General features: G+C 45.8%; 1 protein-coding gene across 1 annotated transcript; it reads right to left on the bottom strand.

The window, feature by feature from the left end:
• Positions 1-1,995: 1,995 nt before the first annotated feature.
• C4H14orf93 (chromosome 4 C14orf93 homolog) lies at positions 1,996-23,186 on the bottom strand. Its single transcript, XM_060098234.1, has 7 exons — positions 23,144-23,186; positions 11,484-12,502; positions 9,094-9,414; positions 4,690-4,751; positions 3,970-4,073; positions 3,014-3,126; positions 1,996-2,724 (listed from the first exon to the last, which is right to left on the bottom strand). The coding sequence occupies exons 2-7, from the start codon at positions 12,081-12,083 to the stop codon at positions 2,305-2,307; spliced, it is 1,620 nt and encodes a 539-aa protein (XP_059954217.1). The 5' UTR covers positions 12,084-12,502; positions 23,144-23,186; the 3' UTR covers positions 1,996-2,304.
• Positions 23,187-25,700: the final 2,514 nt, after the last annotated feature.

Here is a 25,700-nt window from a genome sequence, read left to right as displayed (position 1 = left end):
ATCAGGTTGCATCCAGAGCCTGCTGTGAGCTGTCTTCAGAATCAACCATAACGTTCTCCCTCCTTTCCTGTTTCCACATGGGGAAGGAGAACCTGGATTCTTCCTTCCAATTACTTACATCCTCTAACATTTGGGAACTTTGCTCCTTTGGGGTTAAAATGGGAGAGTAAATCTCATGAAAAGTTGAGGTGCCGTTAAAGGAGGCCCATCAGGAGTTGGTAGTGGCAGCAATGGGCACAGTTGGGACCAACAACCTGTGTTTTCAGGGGATAACAGGAAGGAGGCGCAAGTGAAGGGGTGTGGTGCGCTGACAGCGCATGCTCCAGTAGTGCTCACGACCTCTGGGTAGCCACTCCATAGTCTGAACTGGAGCTGGGAGCTCCACAGGCCCTATTCTCCATTCCCAGGACCTTAATTAGCCTCTATATACACAGGTGACTCCCAAATCCATATTTCTAGCCCAGACATTCTTGGACTTAAAAACTCAGCTGACGAATAGCATCTCCACTCGGTTGTCTCAAAGGCACACAACACCCTGACCTCACCTTCCCTGCCTCCCAAAACTGGCTCCTCCAGCATTTCCTGAGTAAACGGCATCATTAACCACTTAGCTACTTAAGCCAGAAACCTGAACATCAACCCTATGTCCTCCTCCCTTAACCTCAAATCCAAGCAAGTCCTATCAGCAAGTCCTATCAATTCTGCTACCAAAATATCTTTCAAATCTGTCCTTCCCACATCATCACCACTGTGTGTGTGTGTGTGTGTGTGTGTGTGTGTGTGTGTGTGTGTGTATGTATCAGGCCATCTTTTCTCTCCTGGACCACTGCAAAAGTCTCCCTGCCAAGGCTTTCTCCCTCCCATCCATCTTGAACCCTAAGGTCAAGTGATTCTTCAAAAACACAAAACTGATCATCTTATTTCCCTGTTTAAAACCCGTCAGCGATTTCCCACTGTCCTTTAACTAAGTCTATACTCTTTAAGGTATTTTACAGAGCCTATCTCTCCAGCCTCTTCTCTCAGCAACATCCCCTCCCCAAATGGTTCTGCAGTAGAACTGCACATTGTCTGTGCTCTCTCTTGCCTCTGGACTTTTGTACTTGCTATTTCCTAGGTTTGGAACACTCTCTTGGCTTCCCCTTCCCTCCTGGTTAACTTCTCCCCGTCTTTCAAGCATCAGTTTAAACACTCTCCGAGAAGCCTTTCCAGACCGCCAGAGCAAGTTAGTTACCCCTGTGGTACATAGCCATGGTAGCTACATTCCCCCATCATCACACTTATCACAATTCATTTCATTGCCTACTTAAATGCCTGGCTTCCTGACTAGACAATAAAACTTCTGATCAGTATCTAACCTGTTCAACAGTTTATCCATAGCACCTAGCACAGCACCTGACACCTAGTTAAGCAATCAATATTTGTTATATGATTGACAGAGTGAAGAGAAAGCCATGTTTACTTCTCAATCCATCCAAAAAGGCACAAATTTTGTGTGTGTATATATATTCTGCATGTGTGCGTGTGCGCACACACACACACACACATACACACACTCACCTTCCTCAAAATACAGCTTGGCTGACAGGACTAAGAAATAGCTACCAAGCCACGTATACTGCTTGGTCACACGGTGGGAAAGCAGCTGCTGGTGAGACAGGGGAACTCTTTAAGCCTTAATTTCCTCATGTGTACAATGGGAATAATAAAATCTTCCTTATATAATTCAATAAAGAATAGCTATTACATCTAGATCCCAATTCCCAAAATACGGTGGAGCCTATGTTCTGCTCAGAAGAATGAAGCCCATGACTGAAACTGTCCACCAGGTGGCAGTATTACCCTGGCCTGGTCCTGTGCTGCTTCCCTACAGAGCAAGACCAGCAGTCAGGGGAAGAAGCAGAAGGTACAACCAAGGGCCGCTTCCCTAGAGCTTTGAGTGAAACCAGAAGAAAAAACAACTCAGAGACCAGGGCATACGTCAAGAAGGCCTCCTGTTTCTTGGACCCATCCTCCTCCTTTTCTCATCCCAGGCTCCTCCGAGGCACTGTTATGCTCAGGAATAAGCATTTTCTGGCTTGTCGTTCACAGCGGGGTGTGGGGGGGAGTTTTTCCCCCTTGGAGATAAGTCCTTTTACCCCACCAGAGCTGCCAGCTTCCACTTCTAGTGGAGACTGCGTTGAGAAGAGAGGCAGATTTGCTTTCTCAGACTGCAGAAGACATCTCGTTATTCTGGGAAGCCCTGTGGCCACCCATTCTGAGGACATGGGAAGAGGCGGATGCCAGAGTTATTCCTGGTTATAGATTTCACTCATCCTTTTCCACCTTGATTTCAACGAACGAGTTCAAGTCAGGACAGCAGGTTTTGTGGGGTTGGTCGAAAGATGGGGAGACAGGTCCATTCTCATCACCTCCCTCATCCTCCTCCTCTTGGAAATTAGGATTGTAAAGTTCTGGTGGAAGGAGCTGGGCCTCAGCAGAAGGTAAGCGGTCTGAGGGAGGTCCATACACACGGTTGGCTTTGGTGCCATGCTTAGAGTTGGCATCCAGGTGGTAGCAGAGCTGCGTGAGGCGCTGGGCCCGGAAACGGGGAGGCCGGGCTACCCAGACACCTGGCTCGTTAAGGCTGTCCTCTTCATCTGACATCAGCTCCTCTGTCACACCTTTCCACAGGCGTTGGTCCTCAGGGCCAAAATGCCTCATGATGCTGGATCGGTTGGCAAAAAGCTAAGGTAGGAGCCCAGGACAGAGATTAGGAAAAGCAACAAACCATGCATTAGGTTTGGGGAAAGGCTTTGGGTGGAAGGGAGGCTGTGTAAAATCTGTGCCCGAGAGAACCAAGTTCTCAAGAGAACCCAAGTCGGATCTTAGAACTGGCTCCCTTCCTCCTCGTCCTCTGCTCCGTTCCTGGATCTCAACTCCTTTCTCAGATGCCACGTCCCCTGGCCCTTCCCACTGTGACTTATTTATTAGGGTTTAGAGTTTAGCATCTTGAAAGGAAAGACTAGAAACCTACCCGATATCTGCGACTTCGAAGTTTCTTCTCCTCTTTTTCTTTTAGGCCTTTAAAGGGGTTCAGGGAGTTGCGGTACTCACGCCTCTTAGTAAGGAAGTAGGCTACACAGGCTCCTGGTGGGGAGGGAGAAGGCAGGCAGCAAAAAGCAGGGTCCTCAGCCCTTTTTTTTTGCCCTAATACTACTGGATGGGAGAGGGGTGAACCACTGTTTAGACGATGGGCTTTCTGTATATATCCATCAGCATCTATTCATTCCTCTCTGGTTTAGCTCCCTCTGCCCACCTGCGTCTCCAACAGGAACTCCTCCCACTATAAAAAGACAACTCCAGGGAGGGAGGGAGGGACGGAGACGCAAGAGGGAAGAGATATGGGAACATATGTATATGTATAGCTGATTCACTTTGTTATACAGCAGAAAGTAACACACCATTGTAAAGCAATTATACTCCAATAAAGATGTTAAAAAAAAAAGAGACAACTCCAATGCTTCTGTAACTCCCTTCCCCCACTCCCAGTTAAACCTGCCCCCATTCTACTCAGCTGACAGCAGATTACAAGTATTTTTTCAGCAGAAGCTTTCTTAGTGCTACAGACAAATAACAGAAGAGCAAGGAAAGTAGAAAACCCAGGACATAATATTTAGGGACAAAAGGGCAGGGCTGGATTCTGACCTCCTTTTCATAGCACCCTAGATTCAGAGTCTGTGTGTAAATGTCATGCATGATGGTGTTCTGGCCCTTTCCTTCTCCCATTTTCATTTCAGACTGAGTAGGGGAATAAAAAAGCAATTAGAGTCAATCCTGTGTAGATTGTAGGTGAAAAGAATAACCAAAACCAATTTTTTAAAGTCCTCTATTTTCAAAACCACCTAAATCATCTCCATATGCCTCTTCTCCTCTGGCCAGGAACAGAGGATGAAGAAAGGATGGGATGGGAGTTAACTTAGTTTTTCTCACCTTTCAGCTCCTTGTCAGTGTAACTGTGGGGACTGGTTACCAGCTCCTGCTTGAGCTTTTCCAGAAGGAACTTCACTACTGAAATATTCCAAGAGGACTTGATGCTGCCACAAGAGAAGAGAGTGAATAAGGCAGAGTCAGTATTTTATTTTATTTATTTGTTTTTTGGCTGCACCACGTGACTTGTGGGATCTTAGTTCCCTGACCAGGGATGGAACCCGTGCCCCCTGTAGTGGAAGGGTGGAGGTTTTTTTAAAAATAATTTTTATTTATTTATTTATTTATTTTGCGGTACGCGGGCCTCTCACTGTTGTGGCCCCTCCCGTTTTGCGGAGCACAGGCTCCGGACACGCAGGCCCAGCAGCCATGGCTCACGGGTCCAGCCGCTCCGCAGCACGCGGGACCCTCCCGGACCGGGGCACGAACCTGTGTCCCCTGCATCGGCAGGTGGACTCTCAACCACTGCGCCACCAGGGAAGCCCGAGGGTGGAGTTTTAACCACTGGATTGCCAGGGAAGTCCCTCGTCAGCATTTTAAAAGCTAGACAGAGATTCCCAGCACTAATCAACTTCATGGTAAAGTCCTCCATGGCCTAAGACAGTATACAAGGGGCAATGGTGAGATGGAAGCCTTAGCCTCACTGTTACACTGGAGCAGCCCCCTCTATTTCCCTCTCCTTGGCAAAGTTCCTTATGATCTTTTCCCTCAAGAGGATCGTACCTTTCAGACCCATTGAATCTCTTGTCATTGGTGATGTGGTTATGCACATTGTGGACCAATTTCTAGGGGAAACAAACAAACAAGCACAGAATCAAGCCAGGAGCAAATACGATGAAACCTTCCTCTGGTCCCTAGGCACTGTCCCTATGGGGTTCTCTGCCTGAATCCTGCCCATAGTCTAGGTACCATTTCTGTTGATGCCCTTTCTTAGCCAGAGAGCCGATCCAAGTTAGTATTTCTAATGAACCCTCCCTTTCTTTCCTTTTCATTTAATTTGTGTGGAGTCTCCAGGATGACCCCTGGTCTTACTTCTGTTCCCAGGGAATATGATCACTACAGTAGAGGGTTTCAAACACTTCCACAAACATACTCCTAATAGCAAGGAGAGAGCAAATATACACCAGGGCTACTGCAAGTGGACATTTCTTTTTTTTTTAATTTTAATGTTATTTATTTATTTTTGGCTGTGTTGGGTCTTCGTTGCTGCACGTGAGCTTTCTCTAGTTGCAGTGAGCGGGGGCTACTCTTTGTTGTGGTGCGCAGGCTTCTCATTGCGGTGACTTCTCTTGTTGCGGAGCACGGGCTCTAGGCGTGCGGGCTTCAGTAGTTGTGGCACGCGGGCTGCAGAGCGCAGGCTCAGTAGTTGTGGTGCACGGGCTTAGGTGCTCTGCAGCATGTGGGATCTTCCCAGATCAGGGATCGAACCCACGTCCCGCCACCAGGGAAGTCGCTACCTTTGCTTATACACCTTTAATGATGGGTTCTCACTAGTTTTTTTTTTTTTTCTTTTTTTTCTTTTTTTTTTTTTTGCGTTACGCGGGCCTCTCACTGTTGTGGCCTCTCCCGTTGCGGAGCGCAGGCTCCGGACACGCAGGCTCAGCGGCCGTGGCTCACGGGCCCAGCCGCTCCGCGGCATGTGGGATCTTCCCAGACCGGGGCACGAACCGGTGTCCCCTGCATCGGCAGGCGGAGTCTCAACCACTGCGCCACCAGGGAAGCCCCCTCACTAGTTTTTGACTTAGCTACTATTGAACATCTCTAATTGTTAAAAAATTTTGCCTCAGGGGCTTCCCTGGTGGCACAGTGGTTAAGAATCCGCCTGCCAATGCAGGGGACGTGGGTTGGAGCTCTGGTCCGGGAAGATCCCACATGCCGCAGAGCAACTAAGTCCAAGCGCCACAACTACTGAGCCTGTGCTCTACAGCCTGCAAGCCACAACTACTGAGCCCACGTGCCACAACTACTGAAGCCCGCGTGCCTAGAGCCCGTGCTCCGCAACAAGAGAAGCCACCGCAATGAGAAGACCATGCACCGCAATGAAGAGTAGCCCAAGCTCGTCGCAACTAGAGAAACTCTGCGTGCAGCAACGAAGACCCAGTGCAGCCAAAAATAAATAAATTAAAAAAAAAACTTTGCCTTAGATGCTCCAAAATCTGACCCCAGTTTTGCCCTAACAGCACCTGAAGTATTTGAAGACAGCTTCCATGTACTCACCAAGTCTTCTCTTATCCCGTCTAAATACCAAGTCCTTCAACCATTCCTCATGACATAGTTGCCAGACAGACTCCTCATGAAACTATGAGCCTCTCTGGTTTGCCAGTGTCCCTCTTATAACATGGCACATGGAACTGAATCTAACTCATCTGTTGAGGTCTGGCCAAAGGGAGCATTACTTCCCCGAGTAGAACTCTATACTTCTAGGAATGAAACCCAAGATGCTGTACCTCTCTTAGCAAGCCTATCCCTACTCTCAGTGTCATAGGGTTCATTCATAGTGAGCTTGTAGTCAACTCAAGTCCATTTTTCACAGGGATTACTATCTCCACCATTCTGCAACTGTTTTTTTTTTTAAACTTTAATGTAGGATTTTACATTTCTTCCTATTAAATTTAGTTTTGTTGTTTCTGATTATATTTTCATTCCAATGTCCTCCAGTCAATGGAGATTACCCAGTCCCAAACTGATGGGATGCTGATCTCAGGATTTCAGCTTCATATTAAAAAATGCCCAATTTACGCTCCTACCCCTATGGCTGCCTGACCATATCAACTTAGGAAATTACTGTTAACTCTTTATGGTTAGGGTCTCCACTCTAGACTGTTGTACTAGCTTCATATTTGATATAGTTATTTTACCTCTTAGAAGTCCAAATTTGAAAAATCACAGAAGATGGGTAAATGCTTCAGAAGGAATTTGTAAGAGTTGCAGAAAAAAAGAAAAGAAAAAAAAGTAGGGTGGGGGAGTTGCATAGCTTCCAATTCAAGTGGCTTGGAAGAGATCAGCTGATGAAAATCCAACCAAGCTTGAAGTGCAAAGGGAAACTACTCTAGACAATAATAAGCATTAGGACTGTAAAGCCTGCTGTCTCACCTACCTCCTGAGGGAGCTAAAAATGAATAATTACTTCCCCAATGGGTGGCTGGCATCTGCAGCAGCCCAAGGAATTAAGATTCCGATTTGGTCCTTTTGGATCCCTAGCAGCAACCCACAGCAGCTTCATCAGATTGGAGAGATGCCTCTCTCATTCCTTCCCAGAGCTAAAGGTTGGAACAGTGAAGATCTGCAACTATCCCTCTCCCTCTAAACCCACAGACTAATACAAGAACATTTTATAGCTTTCTCTGTGACGGGCAGCAAGACTCCCTGACTGGTCCTCTCACTCCTCTTCAAGCACTGTAACACAGAGCAGGATGACTGAGAATGCTGTCCTCCCAGAAGGTCCCATGCTGAGCTCTCCAAAGGGCAGGAAGAAGCCAGGCCTCATCACTAGACCTCTTGCTGGAGGCAGTAGGCACCAGAGGAATGGAACTGATCAAAAATCCTGATTTTATGCAAATTTCAATTATCACACATTTATTCACAATTTAAGCACTATGAATTTTTGGGAAATCCCTTGAAATGTACTTCTAGGTATAAGCTTCCATTTCTATCACTGGCAACAACAGTGCCCTCTTGAGCCAGAAATCCATGACAGAGAAACTAAACCGAGTCCCTGTTCTTTTTTTTTTTTTTTTTTTCTTTTAATATTATTTATTTGGCTGCACCTGGTCTTAGCTGCAGCACATGGGATCTTCGTGCGGCATGCAGGATCTTTAGTTATGGCATGCAGGATCTTTTTTTTTTTTAGTTGCGGCATGCAAACTCTTAGTTGCAGCATGTGGGATCTAGTTCCCTGACCAGGGATCGAACCCAGGCCCCTTGCTTTGGGAGCATGGAGTCTTAGCCACTGGACCATCAGGGAAGTCCCCCTATTCCCTGTTCTTGATAAGTGACATGTCACTGAACATAACCAAAATTTGAAATGAAGGTTAGAAACCAGTTGATACTGATTATGAATGGTGTCTTCTGGAAGAGAGAGAGAAAAAAAAGAATCTGTCAATGTAAAAACAAATCAAATGAAAGGCAGAGTAAGAGTAGGATCTCTTAGGAAAAGAAGGAAGTAATATGAATAAAGGAGGTATAAATGGTAGTCAGCTGTTTTCAATCTTTACTAAGACTGTAACAAGGAGAAATGGGTTCTATACTATGATGAGATTTTGCTGGATGTCAGTGGTGACCTCCACTCCTAACCAGAACCCTCAAGTTACCTCATCAGCCATTAGCCAGAGAATGGAGACCCATTACCGTCAATGGGAACACGATACGGCTAAAGAACATCCCCATAGTTATCCAAAAGATGTTTTGGGCGACAGAGCTGATCCAAAGGTCTGCGGTCACCCTAAAACAGGGTTTCTCAACCATGGCACTATTGACATTTTAGGCTGGATAATGGGGGTGTTGGGGGGAGACATCCTGTACACTGTAGGATGTTTAGTGACGCTCCTAGGGCTCCGAGCCACTGCAAGGTTTCAGGCAGAACTGGATCATATCAGTACCTTCCCTGCCAAGTGCTCTGAGAATCACTAGAATCTCCAAACCTTTTATACCCGAGCTGAGTGTCTAGTGGCCCTCTGCATCTTTGGGGTATGGGACCACCTCAGGACACCTTGGCCTTTCTGCCCAAGGGGACCTTTGCTACTTACCTGAACACTGGTAATCTGCAGGCAGTTTCCAGTGCTACTCTGCTGCAATCAATCTGCTTAACCCCTTAAGGATCTTCCCACCAGGATTATGAGATCACCAGGAGACATAATATAATTATATAATTATATATATGATATAATTCCCTTATCTTTAAAAGGAAGACATCAATCTATCTGGAAAAACCTAAAGAAGTTCCACTGATAGCAGCGGGGCTGCCTGTCCCTGGGCTAGGGAAGAGGCTGTCTCCTTCTTGCCCCTCCCACTCCAGCAGCCTTCAGGATACCACTCATTCGATATGGGACATTTAAAATCAACCCACATTTCCCTCTTCACTTATCTCTCCAGACTGAAGAAAAATGTGTAGAAATTGAGCTCACTCACAGAGAGGACCAGATCCCGCTTGCGCCTGGAGTTCTTCTGCCCACTCCCTCTGGTCCTGCATGGGGAAGCAGTAAATCCTAGAGAGTGTCTCAGCTCCCCAGTTCCCCCAGGGCCTGATTCTTCCAGGGCACCTTCCAGGGCAGCAGCAGCACTGAGCATGTCCTCGGGGTGGGGCGGGGGCAGCTTGGTTCCGTTTTCCGGCCCTGTCTCTGAGGTTGTCCGCTGGATCGCCAGTTGTGTGGCTGGTGAAAGCTGCTTGGCGTAAGCAGGGGCCAGCACCCGCTGCACTGCACCCTCAGAGGCCACATAATCATCCACCAACTAAGAACATAAAAAAGAATACCCTATTAGCCAGCCAGGCTTACGGGAACCTGATCAACCATCATTCATTGGCCAAGTATAATGAACAGGAAGTGTGGGCAAATATTTCTGTGGGTACAGGGCCTCTCATGCTGGGTCATTACCATAGGACTGATTATACGGAAAAGGCATGTTTCTGACGCTTTGTGAGTAGTCATTTATGCTTTGTGCTTGAGTATAGGAAATGTAGCTAGGTAAGTGTTTTGCCTGAAAGGAGTTGAGGGAGGAAGTGATGACAAGAAAGGAAAACAAAGCAAGAGAAGGAGCAAGAGAATAAAATAACAATAAAAAGGAGAAATACGGGAGCAAAGGAGGGAGATAGAAAGTCGGAAATCTCTAGAGAGGGTAGCACTGCCTCCCCGACCCGCCCTTTTCCCTTTGCGGGGCCAGCGTGTGCCCTCACCTTGATCTTGCCCCGGCCACATCTGACTGTCACTGCCCTGACACCTGCTTGCCTGCCTGTGCCCTCACTCAAGGACATACAGGGTAGGGGAAGGAAGGAGGGAGGAAGTGGGGGAGAGAGAGAGAGGGAGAGGAAAGAAGAAAGGAGGGGGATTTTTGCAGCCAAGAAAACAAAACAGTGAAAGTGGGGGAAAAAAAACACAGAAAGAAGTGGGGGAGGAGGCTGAGATTTATAGACCTGTGAGCTGCTTTCTGTGCTGTGAAATCTAATTCCATCCTGTCGGCTTGGAAGCCTTCCCTGCCAGAAAGAACCACAGCTCAGGGCACTGCCTGGCCTGGTACCTCCTGCCTCCTCCCACCTTCCCAGCTCCTCCTCCAACAGTCCCAAACCAAGGATAGACACTGGCGAGGCACAGACTGGGGCGAGCCGCGGGGCCACCACTCACGCACGTGGCTAGGCCTTGGGGGAGCAGTGACCAGTTGCAGTGTGACACAACGGGTCACGTTCCTCAGATGCAGCAGATGGGCTGGGAGTCTCATCCCTCCCATCAAGCCTGTGTGTTCTGCTGCTCTACACTTTCCTGGGTGTCTGGGCCTCGTCGTGGCGGGGAGGAGGAAAAGAGACAGGGCAGAGGGAGGACGCTCTGGAGGAGAGAGTGGCGGAGAGCTGACAGACCTCCCACTGTCTCTCAAGCGGCAACACATCTGTTAGTTTCCCATCTCTGAGATCTCTACAGTTGCTCCATCTCCTTTCCATACTTCCATGTGTGAAACTACTTCTGCAGTTTTTACTCTCCTCGGCCAGGATTTTCCTGCTCATATGGCCCTGAGCAGTAAAGAAGCTGAAATACCACAGTGTACTTCTTTGTCTTTTCCTGCTCACGAAATAGGCCCGCTCGCTTCCCTCTTTCTCCCTACATGTTATTATCCTCTTACTGTTAACGCTCAACTCTCATTTCTGTTCCTCATTTTTATTTCCTGTCCTCTACCTCCCTCCCACCTTACCTCATTTTCTCTCTCTTGCATCAGTTCTCCTTCCATTTAGGTTCACCTTTCTCCTCTGCTCTTGTTTTCCACTTTTTCTCCTTCCCTTCATTTCCGCCGCCTCCTTCCCTCCCTACACCTGTCGGCTATTATCTTTGTCCTCTCCCTCCCACTTTCCCTTCTCTCCCTCCCCGCCTCTGCCTCTCTCTCCTCACATCCCCATCTCTCTCATAGTCCTGAATTCCTCTTGGCAAGCAGAGGGCCCGTGATCAAATATGAATGAGCCGTCTGTGCTCAGCAGGCATCCTCGCCAGGAGAGGCAGAACCCACGGAGCAGCCAAGGCAGCTGTGGAGAAGGTGCCATGCAGAGCAACAGAGAGGGAGGGCCGTACCACTGCCCCGACACCTCTCACGCCAGAAAATGACCTTCTGCCGGAGAGGCCACGGTACCAAAAACAACCCCCCAAAAACAAAAAACAAAAAACCCAGGAGGGCTGACTCTCCCTGCCGGCAAAGGAAACTGGGTACCGTGCCGTTCTGTCACAGATACAACCGAAAGAAAGGCTGAAGGATGGAGAGAAGAGAAAGAGGCCGGGAAGAGCACAGAAGCACAGCTCCGCTAGTGTCCTGCGCTTCGTACTCACGGGGTTGAGCATCGGAGGCCCCTCGCCTGCAGCCAGGGAGCATCCCGGGAGCCGTACGTCTCTCTGAGCGGCCGGGAAGCCCAAGGGCCCAGGCCCCCCAGCTGAGGCTGCTCCCAGCTGCCGCAGCTCCTCGATCACCACCTGCACGCCGCTGCCCACGCTGTCACACTCCTCTTCCACGGCCGGCACGGCCCTGTCTGCCTCTCCGGGGCTCTCCTTGAGGGGCCCGGGCTCCTCGGGCGGGGAGCCGTGCGCCCGGCTCTCGCCGTCTTCATCGGGGACGGGCACCTTCCCTTGCCTCAGCTCACCCACTTCCTCCTGGAGACGTTTTAACAGTTCGTTGTTGGCCCTGGCGAGACCCAGCGCAGCCTCAGCCAGACCCACGGCCTTATCCACCCGCTGGTAGATAATATGCAGGAGCTGCTCTGAACTCTGGACGGCCAGGCCGTGTCCGGTGACCGTGATCGGGGTGCTGGGAGGAGGGTTCCCGCCCTGACAGCCTGTGCTGCCCCCGCTCGTCTCGCTCTTACAGGCACAGCAGCAGCATCTGGCCTCGCCGCCACTGGGAGGGGAGAAGAGAATGGTGGCGCTGAAGGACATGGTGGCCGAGGCAGGAAGGCCCGTGCTCACGCTGCTGGTCTGCTCCAAAAGTGTCCCCAGTCGACCGGACCGCACAAAGCTCTGGCCTCTTTGGATTCACTCTCCTTTTTCATGGAGGGTGGTCGGAGCAGCCTGGGCCCCCCGGGGCTGGGTTCCGTGGAGGAGGAGTGGGCTAGCCCTGAAGGCGCACACAGTCCACGGCTGCCTCTCCTTGGGCTGTGGAGCAGAGGGCCTTCTTCTCTGTGCAGCTCCTGTGCTGCCCTAGCTCGACACACTGGAGGTCCCACTCACCCCTTCCCAAAAGGGTGGGCCTACAAAGGCCTTCGGGAGGAAGACAGTTTCAGAGGGTGGAAGGCATGGAATTCCCCACCACTCCAAGCTAAGGAACAGAGATGGGACTCAAAAGGACCCACCGGCATCTGGAAAGATCAGAAAATTAAGGAAGAAAACGTAGACCTGTCTTCTCCGTCTCTCTATCTTGGCTGTAAAAACAGTATTGCATTTTATTGCTTTGACATCATTCCTTAAGGAGTTCAGAACACTTCACGTAGGTTAATCTCATCCACACAACAGCTCTAGGAAACACATGTTAACCCAGGGCCAGAGGAGACATGCAGAGAACTTATGTATCTTTTTCAAGGTCAGGGGAAGACAGAAGAATCCAGTTATGGCTACTTTCAGTTTAGTGTGTGTGTGTGTTTGAACTGATACCACTTTTTGTTGACATAAAAAATCATGATTCTACCGTCTCTATAATTTGCATACAGATGCATTCAGAGTAAGACTCCTAAACAAGGAAAAGGCCAATCAATGCAGCCCCCAACATGTTGCCAGCTTCACACTATTATATCATTCATGTTTTGGGGGTGGGCAGGGAAATGAAAGGAAAAGCTGGATAGGAGAGTTGAGCTGCAGTAACCAGGGCTGCACAGCCCCCTACTCTCACACTTTGTACACCTGGGCCTACAGCCTCTGCAATAGAAACTAGCTGTTCTGAATCCTCCAGCTGGAAGCCCAGAGAAATCAACTGGGGCCCCCCAACTCCACTTCTCATGCTGCTTAAGGGAGAGAGAGGCAGAGCTGAACGGGACTGTCTAAGTAGCTACATGATGCCACTCTACCCACACAACCAGCCCCCAAAAGAAGAGACCAGAATATCAATGATCAGCCAAACTGCCTCTCTTTTGAATCACTGTAGTTAAGCAACTAAACTACTTCAGGAGGAAAAAAAAAAGTGTGGGAGGGTTGGTTTGTACCACTGAGAACACTCCAAGGAACTTCATATTGTCATTTTCTAAATGACACTTGATTACAGAAAGAAGAATCTTCCTGCCTGAAGCTCCCTAAGTGACAAAATCTTAAGTATGTTTACAATTTCCTCAAGAGATACATTTCTATCTTACCCTGTAAATTATATCATAACATCACAATTAAAAGGAGAGGAGAAGGTTAGGAGAATTTTCCACATTCCGAGATTTGGTTTGTTTGTTTGTTTTGAGTCAGCAATCTCATTTCAGAAACAGGCAATATCAATGCCTCTGAGGTACTAACATGTAAATCTGACAATGCATTTTAATTACATTTGGTTATTAAAGAATAGTTTTTAATTTGCTTTTTCTACCCTTTATATCGAAGAAATGCTTTTCTGTGCGAGATATTCACATATTGTAAGAACTTAAATCCATTTACTGCTTCTCTATCATTAGAGTCACTGGAAGGCATAGTTAAACCTAAAAAACTAAAGGTTAGGACTTCCCTGGTGGTGCAGTGGTTAAGAATCTGCCTGCCGATGCAAGGGACATGGGTTCGAGCCCTGGTCCAGGAAGATTCCACATGGTGTGGAGCAACTAAGCCTGTGCGCCACAACTACTGAGCCTGCGTGCCACAACTACTGAAGCCTGCGTGCCTAGAGCCCGTGCTCTGCAACAAGAGAAGCTACCACAATGAGAAGCCCGTGCACTGCAACAGAGAGTAGCCCCCGCTCTCCACAACTAGAGAAAAGCCTACTCGCAGCAACAAAGACCCAACGCCGCCAAAAAAAATAAAACAAACAAACACAACAACAACAAAAAATAAAGGTTAAAGCCAAATTAAAACGAAAGGTTAAAGGAAAGCACTAAGCGATTCCCAGGTCAATTTGTGGATGAATCATTAATATATCCTTTTCTTTCCTAAATAAGGTCCTACATGCTCTAGCGGGGTTTTTAACTTTTTTAAAACCAACATCATGCAGTTTAATCTGAAACATGGATGTTGTGAGAAAAAGAAAATTATGTACACAGTAATATACCACTTGGGTTCAGGATTTGTACAACAAGAAATTAAGACCTGTCATTTATATAATACTGTACATCAACTATACTTCAGTTAAAAAAACTTTTTAATAAATAAATAGGGCCTCCCTGGTGGCGCAGTGGTTGAGAGTCCGCCTGCCGATGCAGGGGATGCGGGTTCGTGCCCCGATCTGGGAGGATCCCATATGCCGCGGAGCGGCTGGGCCCGTGAGCCATGGCCGCTGGGCCTGCGCGTCCGGAGCCTGTGCTCCGCAACGGGAGGGGCCACAGCAGTGAGAGGCCCGCATACCGCAAAAAGGAAAAAAAATAAAAATAAAAATAAATAAATAAATAAATAATGTATAAAATAAACTACAAGGACATACTGTACAACACAGGGAATGTAGCCAATATTTTATAATAACTATAAATGGAGTACAACCTCTAAAAATTGTGTATCACTATATTGTACATTTGTAACATATAATTTACATTAACTATACTTCAATTTTTAAAAATTAAAAAAACATATAAATGAAGATGAATCATGTTGGGACTCCGGGTGGGTACACTTCCTGGATCAAATTGACAACTGCAACGCTCTTGCCCCCAAAACTCACTCTTTCTTGCAGGAGGCCTTTACCCCTGCCAGCGTTGTGCCTGCCTTGAGCCCCTCCCTCCCCTTAAATGGTCTTTCTTAGGTAATCTTCCCAAAACAGCACTAAAATGGGCTGTGTGAACTTGGGCATATAATTCCCTTTTCTGAGCCCCAGTGTTCTCATCTCTGCCTACTTTGAGTGTTATTGTGAAGACTGTGTATAATATATATAAGGCACCTACAGAATACTGGCACACAGTCAGTGCTCCACACATAACAGCTAGATTCCTGAAAACTTTTGTGTTCCCATCCTGGACATCCATCCTGATGTCCTAATCTTGAAAAAAAAAAAAAAATACAATGGCTTGAAATAGAATTTGGGGAGTTTCCCCTCTAAATGTAATATCACATTTCTAAGAAAAAATGAATTCAAGTCTACAAAGATGCATTTATCAGTACAAAACCTTCTGTGATGCAAATTAGAAAGGTATTGAGAAAACAGAGTATTTGTAATTTACTTACTATCATGACCTGGTTTAGACTAGGGATAATTTCAACTCTGCTAGTTTTTGTTTGTTTGTTTGTTTGTTTTGCGGTACGCGGGCCTCTCACTATTGTGGCCTCTCCCGTTGCGGAGCACAGGCTCCAGACGCGCAGGCTCAGCGGCCATGGCTCACGGGCCCAGCCGCTCTGCGGCATGTGGGATCCTCCCAGACCGGGGCACGAACCCGTGTCCCCTGCATCGACAGGTGGACTCTCAACCACCGCGCCACCAGGGAAGCCCAACTCTGCTAGTTTTTAATGCTAAATATATTTTCATATTTGTGTTGACATAAAATATCATGATACTATCTGCTCTATAATTTTGTCCCTCAATTTCTTTCTGCTTTTCGACTTTGTGTATTACCTAACTATGTCCATTTTAGAATGTCACATTCAGGGCAACAAATAGGTGTTTTCTTGAATTAATATGTCTATAAAAACCTGGTACAGTGCAGTGTAGCATAATGGGCATTCAAATAACTCTTTTGGGGCTCCTATGGATACTACTGCTGACTTAGTTTCCCTGGCTCCTGCTAGAGTCTCCCACATAAGCTCTAAGACACTGAAATAAAAGCATGAGGAAACTGGAGTTGGCAGGTATTAAAGGAACATTTCACATTATGATATTTACTAAACAGACACCAATTCAAATGCTGGATAAATTATTAAAAACAAAACACTAATATCATTAGCTACATATATCCCCATTAGAGAAGATGAGCAAGTTAAAAACAACAGAAAAAATGTGTTTCTAAAAATTCTCTATATGCAAGGCCATGCTAAAGGATGAGTCACCAAAATGGATTGCCACCTCCAAGCACTCAAGTGAAGGGAAGACAAAGTCCCTACATACAAGGAGCTTACAGTGCATGTGAGAATAGAATGTCTAAAGAACAAGTCAAAATATACACATGTGCTTAAAAATATGGTACAGACTAAAAAAATCTTGAGGAGTTAGTTCAAAATAATAGAAAGATCAACAGAATGAAATCATGTGGAAGGGGGCTTATCGAAGAAAAACCTACAATTGAGCCTTGAGCAAGATATAGGATGAACTGGGAGGGTGGTAAGAAGACGTGATAAGTAAGAGGAAAAGAACAAACATAACAGAATTAACAGGGTACATGTGAGAGATCAGAGCAAAAGGGCTTATATAAAAGGTAGAGAAAGCTGACAGAGGACTTTGAAAATCAAGGTAAGGAAACTCTTAGAGCAGGGGTCCGCAAACCTTTCTCTGTAAAGGACTAGATAGTAAATAACTTAGGCTTTGCAGGCCATGTGGTTTCTGTCACAACTATTCAACTCTGCCATTGTAGCACAAAGCAGCCATGGACAATACATAAACATGAGCATGGCTGTGTTCCAATAAAACTTTATTTATGGACACAGAAATGTCACAAATTACATTTAATATTTACATTAAACAATATAAAAGCCATTCTTAGCTCATGGGCCATACAAAAACAGGTGGCAGGCCAGACCTAAGACTACAGGCTATAGTTTGCCGACCCCTGTCTTAGATACCTAAAGTGGAACAGTTAGAGGTTAGGAGACTGTTTAATCCTGGAGAGAAGTGATGAGAATCAGCATTGTGGATACGAAGGTTCAACATCCTGGAGGAAGGACTGATCATATTTCTTAACTTAATATATGTGGGGGATAGAGACTGGTTAAAGACATCTTCAAGATTATAAACCTGAGGGTCAGAAGATGATGGTACCACTGACAGAATGATAGAAATGAGGAAGCTGAGAGGAGGCACCAGCATGTTGGAGAAGATGTGTATTTACAACATGTTAAATTTCAAACTGATGGCAGCATCTTTAAATGGAATGTTCTGAAAGCAACTGGCTAGGACTGAAAAACAAAAACAAGAGGAAGGTCAGAGCTGGAATGCAGATTTGGAAACTTTAGCAGGAGGTTATATTTGAACCTCAGAGAGTGAATGAGCTCTCCAAGGGGTAAACACAAAGTCCTTGGCAAAGGCCAAGGACAGCACTTCGAGCCAATCCTTGCAAGAGGCTTCATTGAAAGAGAAGAATGGTCAGTAAGGTGGGAGGAAAAGAGTGTTATGAAAGCCAAAGTAGAAAGAATATCAAGGGACTTCCCTGGTGGCACAGTGGTTAAGAATCCGCCTGCCAACGTAGGGAACACGGGTCTGAGCACTGGTCTGGGAAGATCCCACATTGTCACAGAGCAACTAAGCCTGGGCACCACAACTACTGAGGCTGCACTCTAGAGCCCGTGAGCCACAACTACTGAGCCCGCGTGCGGCAACTACTGAAGCCCGCGCACCTGGAGCCTGTGCTCCGCAACAAGAGAAGCCACTGCAATGAGAAGTGAGAAGCCCGCACACCACAACAAAGAGTAGCCCCCGCTCGCTGCAGCTAGAGAAAGCCCACTCACAGCAACGAAGACCCAACGCAGCCAAAAATAAATAAATTTATTAAAAAGAAAAAGAATATCAAGAAAGTGGATCCAATCAACTGTGACAAGTGCAGCAGAATGGTTAAAAAAGATGCAAATTAAGGAAATACATTTTATTTGCCTGTGATGGTCACTGGCAATGACCAGAGAGGTATTTTTTGTAGTGAAAGTAATACTGTGCAGTAGACGAAAGAGAACGTGATGGAGAGATAATGGAAGCAAGACATGAAGTCAAGTTTTCTAGAGTTTAGTTATGAAAGGAAGGAAATAGGAAGTCAGAAAGGGCACTAGAGCCTCAGTATGTTTAAAAAGCAGAAAGAAAAAGGCCAGTGAAAAAGGAAGGATGAACATATTAGGAAAGGATTTAAGTTTTCTTCTAGCAAGGATTCGCCCAATGTGAGAAGGAAGGAAGGCAAGCTCTTCCCTGAGACCGCAGAGAAGAAAAAGATGAACTCAGGGGCCAAGATTCACTGACGTGGAGAGAGCAAGACAAAAATATATGCTATTGAGACACTCTTTTTACTTTACAGACTTTTCTCAGTCTGAATAATTCAAATTGATAAAAGAACTTTATTATATATAGTGCTGCATTATCTGTTGCTACAACCTGCTAAATTCTTTTCTAACACTCCAGACTTACCATAATTAATCATTCTTGCTTTTTTCCATCACTAGTTTAAGGTTCTAAAGCCCACTTAACCCTGCCAACATTACTAACATAGCTAAACTTCATTATGGTATCTTTATTTTACCTCTCAAAATGTATAACTGTTTAATATAATAGCCCATGAAGCAATCCATGGAACATCTGGCAAAGCAACAGTTAACTGGAGTAAATTATCCAGGCAGTATCTATACTATTATTATTAAACTTTAATACTGTCAACTTTTGCAACTTCAGATTGTTGATTTATTCTCAAACCAAGAGTTTGCATTCTTGTTCAAGAAAGAAAAAACAGGAATAAACTAAGATTGACCACCACTGAATAACATACATGCCTTTTGCAAAATGCTATCAACTTTTAGAATTGAATGTTAAGAAAAAGATCTTCAATCCTTTGATGAGCTGCCAACACAAAATGGCAGCAGCTGTCAAACTTAAGTTTACATAAAATCTGTGTGTTTGGGGTTCATTCTGTATTGGTCTAATTTTAATACATGTGAAAGGAGCCTAGAAATGTACTTTTCAAAATTTTTGGTTTTTTTTTAAAATAAATATTTAGATAAAGAAGAAAGAAAACTCATCTTCTTTAGACAGACAGCTCAGGGTGAGACTGTCCATAATCTTAACTATCCCTTTCCTCCCAAGACATGTATTTTTGTTAGAACTAAATATATCACACCCTTGGCAGCTCCCCTGCTTGCTTCAACCCATTCTGAGTTTGAATTTTCTGCATGACTGAGTTCACCTCCAAACTATGAAAAATAAAAGTTTTCCCACTGTTTAATAGGTGTGTAGGATATGGTAGCACTCAGATGATATATGTTTTTATAATGGGCCCTTGACTCATTCAGGGTCATGCTAGCAACGGACTTCCTTAAATGTGATTACTGAAAGCATAGCAATTGATACCATAATCTTCATTTTAAGAAATAAAAAAGGAAAATGGCCACTTAAAGTCCCTGCTGTGCCAGTCAGCCCTTCTCCCCCACTTGAAGGTGCAAAATGGCTCACCGGATAGAAGGTCCTCTCAAAACCTATTTCTATCAGACATGAGCTCCTTATCACACAAGAACAGGTAAGTAAATACCATAAAACACTATTTTTCTACATTTTTAAAGGCCGACCCATCTAAGGATCTACAAAAAAAAACAAAATCTAAGACCTCGTTCCTAGGGGTAAAAAAGATGTAGACCCAGAGGGCAGAATGATTTCCTAAGAAAAGGATCCCACGTAATCCGAAAATTCCAAGTATGTTTGTATAGTAGTACGAGAGTTTTTAACCCGATATAGCACTGTCTTTTTTCTTTACATGTGCTAAAATGCAACTTGGTGAGATTAAAATTACCGGCTTAAGGTTTCCATATCCACGTGCCTGACGTAAATGACTCTTCCTGCATTTCTGGAGAAAATGAAAAATGAAAAACTAGCTCCTAAAGCTGTATCGTGTGCCCAGCGAGCCCTCGGTAAATGTTAGCTGACTAAATATAAGTCAAAGATGACAAAGTGGGCATGAGGGACAGCAGAACAATTTCCGAAGAGAGCGTGTGTTTTAGCCACAGGCAGGGAGAACACAGCGGCGCAAGGGAGAATAGAGCTGAGCTCCGCCCTCGAGGCCGCAGGGAACAGGGCGACCCTCCACTTGAGGCCCCCGGTAGACTGTGCCCTAGGTGTCCTGGGAAAGGGGTGTTCCTCAGAAGGCCCGCAGACAGCAGATTGGCCGAGGCGCGGCCGGGGATCTGGGTCACCGTGGGTAGACTACGTGGCCAAAAAAGCTCGGAGGGCTTGAGGGGAGTATGGCGGGAGAGTTCCCGCAGCGATCCCGCTTTGGCGGCCCTAAGGATGTCCCACCGCGTGTGCCCCGCGCGCCGCGCCAGCTGACTGAGCGGCGCCAAGAAGGGCGCGCGGGCGGCCGGGGACGACCGAGGAGCGGCTCGTGTACCCGGCCAGCGCGCGCACGCGGGGAGGCCCCGCCCCACCAGTCTCCGGGCCCCCGGTGATTGGCGGTTGGACGATGAGTCGGAGCAGGGCTGGGGACGTTATTGGCCGCAATCCACAATCACTCAACAAGCCAGGGAGGGGTGGGGCCTCTTCAGGGAGGGACACGACTGCGAGGCTTTTTCAAAGCCGTCAGACGCCATCTTTAGCTTGCTTTTTTTTTTTTGTTTACTCGCTTTTGTTCTCTTCTGCTCACAAAGCTGCGTGTACACGATTATAGGTACAGTGGCCACAAGTCGGCCTCATACATTTGGTGGCGGAAGGCTTCGTTCCTGCCGGCCTCAGCTGCAGATCTTTCAGCAGGGTGGCAGCTGCCTTCAAAGAAGTTTTCATCTTGAGGGGCCTCGCGGATTCCCAAGCAAAACCAACCGAGTTTAGCTTTGCTTTGGTAGGAGGGCCAAGCCAACGATATATTCGTGGGAGGAATTTTGTTTCTTACAAAGAAATTCAAAGCAAGGACATTGGCTCTGAGCCTAAAATCCTACTAAAAATTAAATAGCCTAGGAAGACAGGGGCTTGGGCTGTGTATACTGCTCTAGAAGAACTCTCTCTTTTCCGAGAAGGTAAAAAGTATACGTGAAGACTTGCAGTGAGGCGAAAAAGATTAAGAGCAAAACTCCATTAAAAATTCCCAACACTGCTGCCATCACAAAGGCCACTAGACTGACTAGATTTCAAAGATACGCAGGCCTAAACTTGTGGAATGATCCACATTTGAGACTGATCTGACTTGTACTGTTAGGGAATAAAAATGCACTCAATACAGATAAACCCAGAGAGCCCACACGGGCTACTTTCATTATAGTGAATGTCAAGACCTGTACAAACAGTTTAATCGCCGTTGTTAGGTGTCCTAAATACTGCTTGAAACTGAGTGGGACGCGAGGTGGGGAATGGAAATGTATTATCACACAGAGGTTTTGTTGTCCTGAAATTTGAACTCTACAGTAGATCTTTTTTTATCTCCTGGTCGCTACTTCACTTGTGACATTCCAGTTTCTCCCTCTTCACCCCATATACCTCCTATGCTTTCACTCCAATCTGCCAATAGAGATTTGAATATAAATACTTTCCGTATGACTCCTAATAGGAGACGATGGTTCTGGAACAGAATAAAGTGAGAATACGTCTACTGTAACCGGAGGTGCTGTTCTGAGCCTGTTGTTCTCTAATTCATACACTTCTCTCCGTGGCTCTTGGCATGGGGAGAAGGCTTTTCATTTTTAAAATGCAACATGATAACCAAAATGCATTTCTTATTCCTCCCATATATTATTTGCCTTTGCCTCCTCTTGGTGCCTCCCCCATCACCACCACCATGAACAGTTTTTGAGAATTGGACTTGACTGGATTATTTTCCTGATATTTTGCCAGCTGTGAAGCTTTTCAAACAAATCCCAACCTATCAACGACCATTTTGTCAAAAAGCCAAGAGAGAACTCCCCTTCTGAACACACCAACCAAACCACACATAAAGGCCAAAATATACACAGCTGTACATTTAAGAACGTGAGACAATAAAAAGCAAAACCACTTAGGCAAAACAGTCACTAAAGGCGGCTTTAAACCAGACTCAGTGAATTGCCTACCCTCATTTGCCACATGGACTGCATATTCCTTGGCAATTATTTAATTATTCACTAATCTGATACTTAGAAGAAGAGCAGAAAATACAGTAAATGCACATGGAATGAAAATGCCTAAGTAATTCTATGCATAGGATTTCTTCTACGCTTTAATTTGCACATGAAATGCTGTCTGGATCACACTTGGGAACACAACAGAAAAAAATCCACATCCTAGGGGCTACTTTGCACACAAAAAACCAAAGGCAATCGCTTTTGAAAACAAAATCTGATACGGCACATATACACATACTGTACATATACACAAAGCACAAAACCCCAAGATAAATCTTTACGAAATTACTTGCTTAAAGAAACACACATACACAATGTTCTCATGAAAAATGTGTGTAAGACACACTGTAAGAAGGGCTTTGACCCGCCCCCCCCCCCGCCGGGAAATGAGTGTCACAATTATAAAATCCAAACATTTTTAACCTATTGGCCTTGGACAATTGCCACATTCAAGCCACTTGGTTTTGGTTCTGGGGGAGGGTGTGTAAAACGCACGCAAACAGCTTTGTGAGGGAGTCTCAAATCTCCGCTTCCTTCCACGTTGCCAGTGGCAGAAATTTACATTATCCCTTCATCCCGCTTAAAAAAAGAAACCTACACTTCCCAAGAGGCTAAATTTTTAAAATTCCCCTGACCATAAAAATTTACCAGTTCTTAAAATGTGATAGCAAAAAGAAAAAATCTCTATAAATTTGGCTGGAAACAGTTGTACACGGCCATCCTGCTTCTCAACTTCTTGGTATATTTAAAACCTTGACCAGGAAAAAGAAAGAGGAAGAGAGACAGAAAAAGAAATGGGGAAAAGCGCACATTCCCCTTAGCAACAGTTTCCTCACCCCAGCATTGCCACAGATCTCTATTTTTAAAAAAAATTTGAAAACACACACAAGATTAAGGAGAAAAAAATGGAAAAAGGATACCCGAAGGTCGTATGGCTCTTTGTATTCGTGTGTGTGCAAAGACGAGGACTCGCGGAGCCAGAGCCGGCAAGCCCCGCCCCTCCCCGGACGCCCGCCCGGATTGGTCACTGGCGGCCGCTGGGCGCCCCGCCCGCGAGCACACGCGCAGCGCCCGAGGTGCGGGCCCAGGGGGCCCCCAAGGGCCGCCCGACCCCCGACCCTGGCCCCTTTACGCTCGGACCCTGGCGGCCCGGTTGGCACCTATACACTTCCCCACCTCTCTCCCCTTCCTTTCACTTTCTCACCCTTTCCCATGTTTGTTCCTCAGTGAAACCAGGCCTTCGTTACCAGCATAAAAAACTAGTGAGCGAGCACCTTCTGACAATTTGCTAAAGTTGGTTAACTAGTCAGTAAAATTCTAGTTTGGGATTAAGCATCAAGCACTCGGTGCGTGGGCCGAGCTCATGATTTCCAGGTGGAACGTCTCTGGGTCACGTCTATTGCTTAACCCTCCCACCTTTAAATGAACATTCATGCAAGTGCGTGACATCCTTCAGGTGAAAGACAAAGTAGTCTTACACTTTGGGCGAGGATTTTTGCTCAGCCTTTGTCCCCAATTTTTTCTCCATTTGGCTAACACTACATTCTCAAGAACCTAAAATGGGCCCCCTTAACCTCCTGCAGGAAGACCTGGTTGCTTGTACCTGGATTTTAAACCACTCATAACCTGGCCCCAGGGCCCTGTTTGTACTTATTTCCCGCTGCCCTCACTCCCGTATTATTCCTTTGCTCAAGCGGTTTCATCTGCCTGGAGTAATGGCTGTCTCCTCTTCTCTGACTAGTCAGTTTTTAAACACTCTTCAGCTATTTCAGTCCACACAGACCACTTCCTTCTCTCAACTATCAGCATGAACTTCATGTTTACTCAGGTTAGCAGTGCTTAACTCTACCTTGATTGTTTCCCATATTTTACTAATTTCACACTAGTAAATTGTTTGAGATCAGAGATCATACCTTCTTTTTTTCCCTTCAGGAACTATTTTTTAAATTTTTACTGCAGCAGCTGGCATAATTATAGACATTTAGTAAACACTGAAAAAAAATCATTTATAATTGAGTGAATTTTTTTTTCTAGCTAAACACACACAGATTTTGAAACTCAGGTCCCACAACAAGAATTTGCCTTCTTCAGTAACAGTTCATGAGCACTTACTGTGCAGAGACTGCTGTGAACACTTTACATGTATTTACTTATTTAATCACCACAGTAGTGGGGAGGTACTCATTATCCTCACTTTATAGATGAGACTAAGACAGAGAGAGGTATAATAATTTGACTAAGGTTATACAGCTAGTAAGAGGTAGACCTGGAACTTGAACCCAGAAAATTTAGCTCCATAGTGCAAGTTCTTAACCGTTATGCCTCACTGGATCAAAACACAGCTTTAAAAAATATTATCTGATTTCATTCTCACAACATTCCACAAGACAGCTGGCCTGAACGCTTCTAAAATATCAATGTAATGAAGTCACACACAAAGATGAGGGGACTGTTCTAAATTAAAGGACAACAGGGGACCTCCCTGGTGGTCTAGTGGGTAAGATTCCATGCTCCCATTGCAGGGGGCCTGGGTTCGATCCCTGGTCGGGGAACTTGATCCCATGTGCATGCTGCAACTAAGGAGGCCGCCTGCCACAACTAAACATGGCCACAACGAAGATCCTGTGTGCTGCAACTAAGACCCGGCACAGCCAAAATAAATAAATAACTGTTTTAAAAAATAAATAAATTGATTAAAGGACAATAAAGAGACATAACAACTAAATGCAAAATATGATACTTGATTGAATCGAGGTTAGGAAAAAAAATTATAATGGACATTATCAGGATAATTGGGGAAAATCGAATGTGATAAATGAAATATATGGAACTAGATAATGTGATTGTATCAGTATTAAACAGGCAGGTTATTGGCATCCCAATTTTACAGGAAACAGGATCAGAGAGAGGTTACTACAAGGTCTCATTGCCCCAAGCCGGCTGTCTTGAATATTCAGCCCCCCAGTGCTGAAATGTCTCCTCCATTCACTTGTTGGTTCTCAAAGTCTAGGATGTTCTTGGTAGGATCTGCTTCTCAGCAGAAAGGCCTGTTGCGTCCAAGTGTTTTTTTCACCCTAGCAGTACCCTGGCTTATATGGCAACCCAGGCAACAGCTTTGCCTGTTACATGAAAATGAGGTGGCAGTGCTTATATTCTTAAGGGTTATAGACTTCCTGTGTTTCCTTTCCCATGTTTTCCATTATTAAAAAAAAATAATAATATGGGACTTCCCTGGTGGCGCTTGCCAATCTGCTTGCCAACACAGGGGACACAGGTTTGATCCCTGGTCTGGGAAGATCCCACATGCTGCGGAGCAACTAAGCCCGTGCGCCACAACTACTGAGGCTGCGCTCTAGAGCCTGGGAGCCACAACAACTGAGCCTGCATGCCGCAACTACTGAAGCCCACGCCCCTAGAGCCTGTGTTACACAACAAGAGAAGCCACTGCAATGAGAAGCCCGCACACTGCAAGGAAGA

This window comes from Mesoplodon densirostris, chromosome 4, assembly GCF_025265405.1.
Source record: "Mesoplodon densirostris isolate mMesDen1 chromosome 4, mMesDen1 primary haplotype, whole genome shotgun sequence".
NCBI classification, from domain to species: domain Eukaryota; kingdom Metazoa; phylum Chordata; class Mammalia; order Artiodactyla; family Ziphiidae; genus Mesoplodon; species Mesoplodon densirostris.
The sequence above is the reverse complement of the archived record's forward strand: the minus strand, read 5'-3'. Positions and strand labels throughout refer to the sequence as shown.

Excerpts from the sequence above, each read along its gene's own strand:
- C4H14orf93 (XM_060098234.1), bottom strand. The coding sequence starts at position 12,083 with ATGTCCTTCAGCGCCACCATTCTCTTCTCCCCTCCCAGTGGCGGCGAG. Across the intron at positions 3,127-3,969 it reads CACTGACAAGGAGCTGAAAG|GAGCCTGTGTAGCCTACTTC; the intron begins GTGAGAAAAACT and ends CCTCCCCACCAG. Across the intron at positions 2,725-3,013 it reads TTCGAAGTCGCAGATATCGG|CTTTTTGCCAACCGATCCAG; the intron begins GTAGGTTTCTAG and ends CTCCTACCTTAG.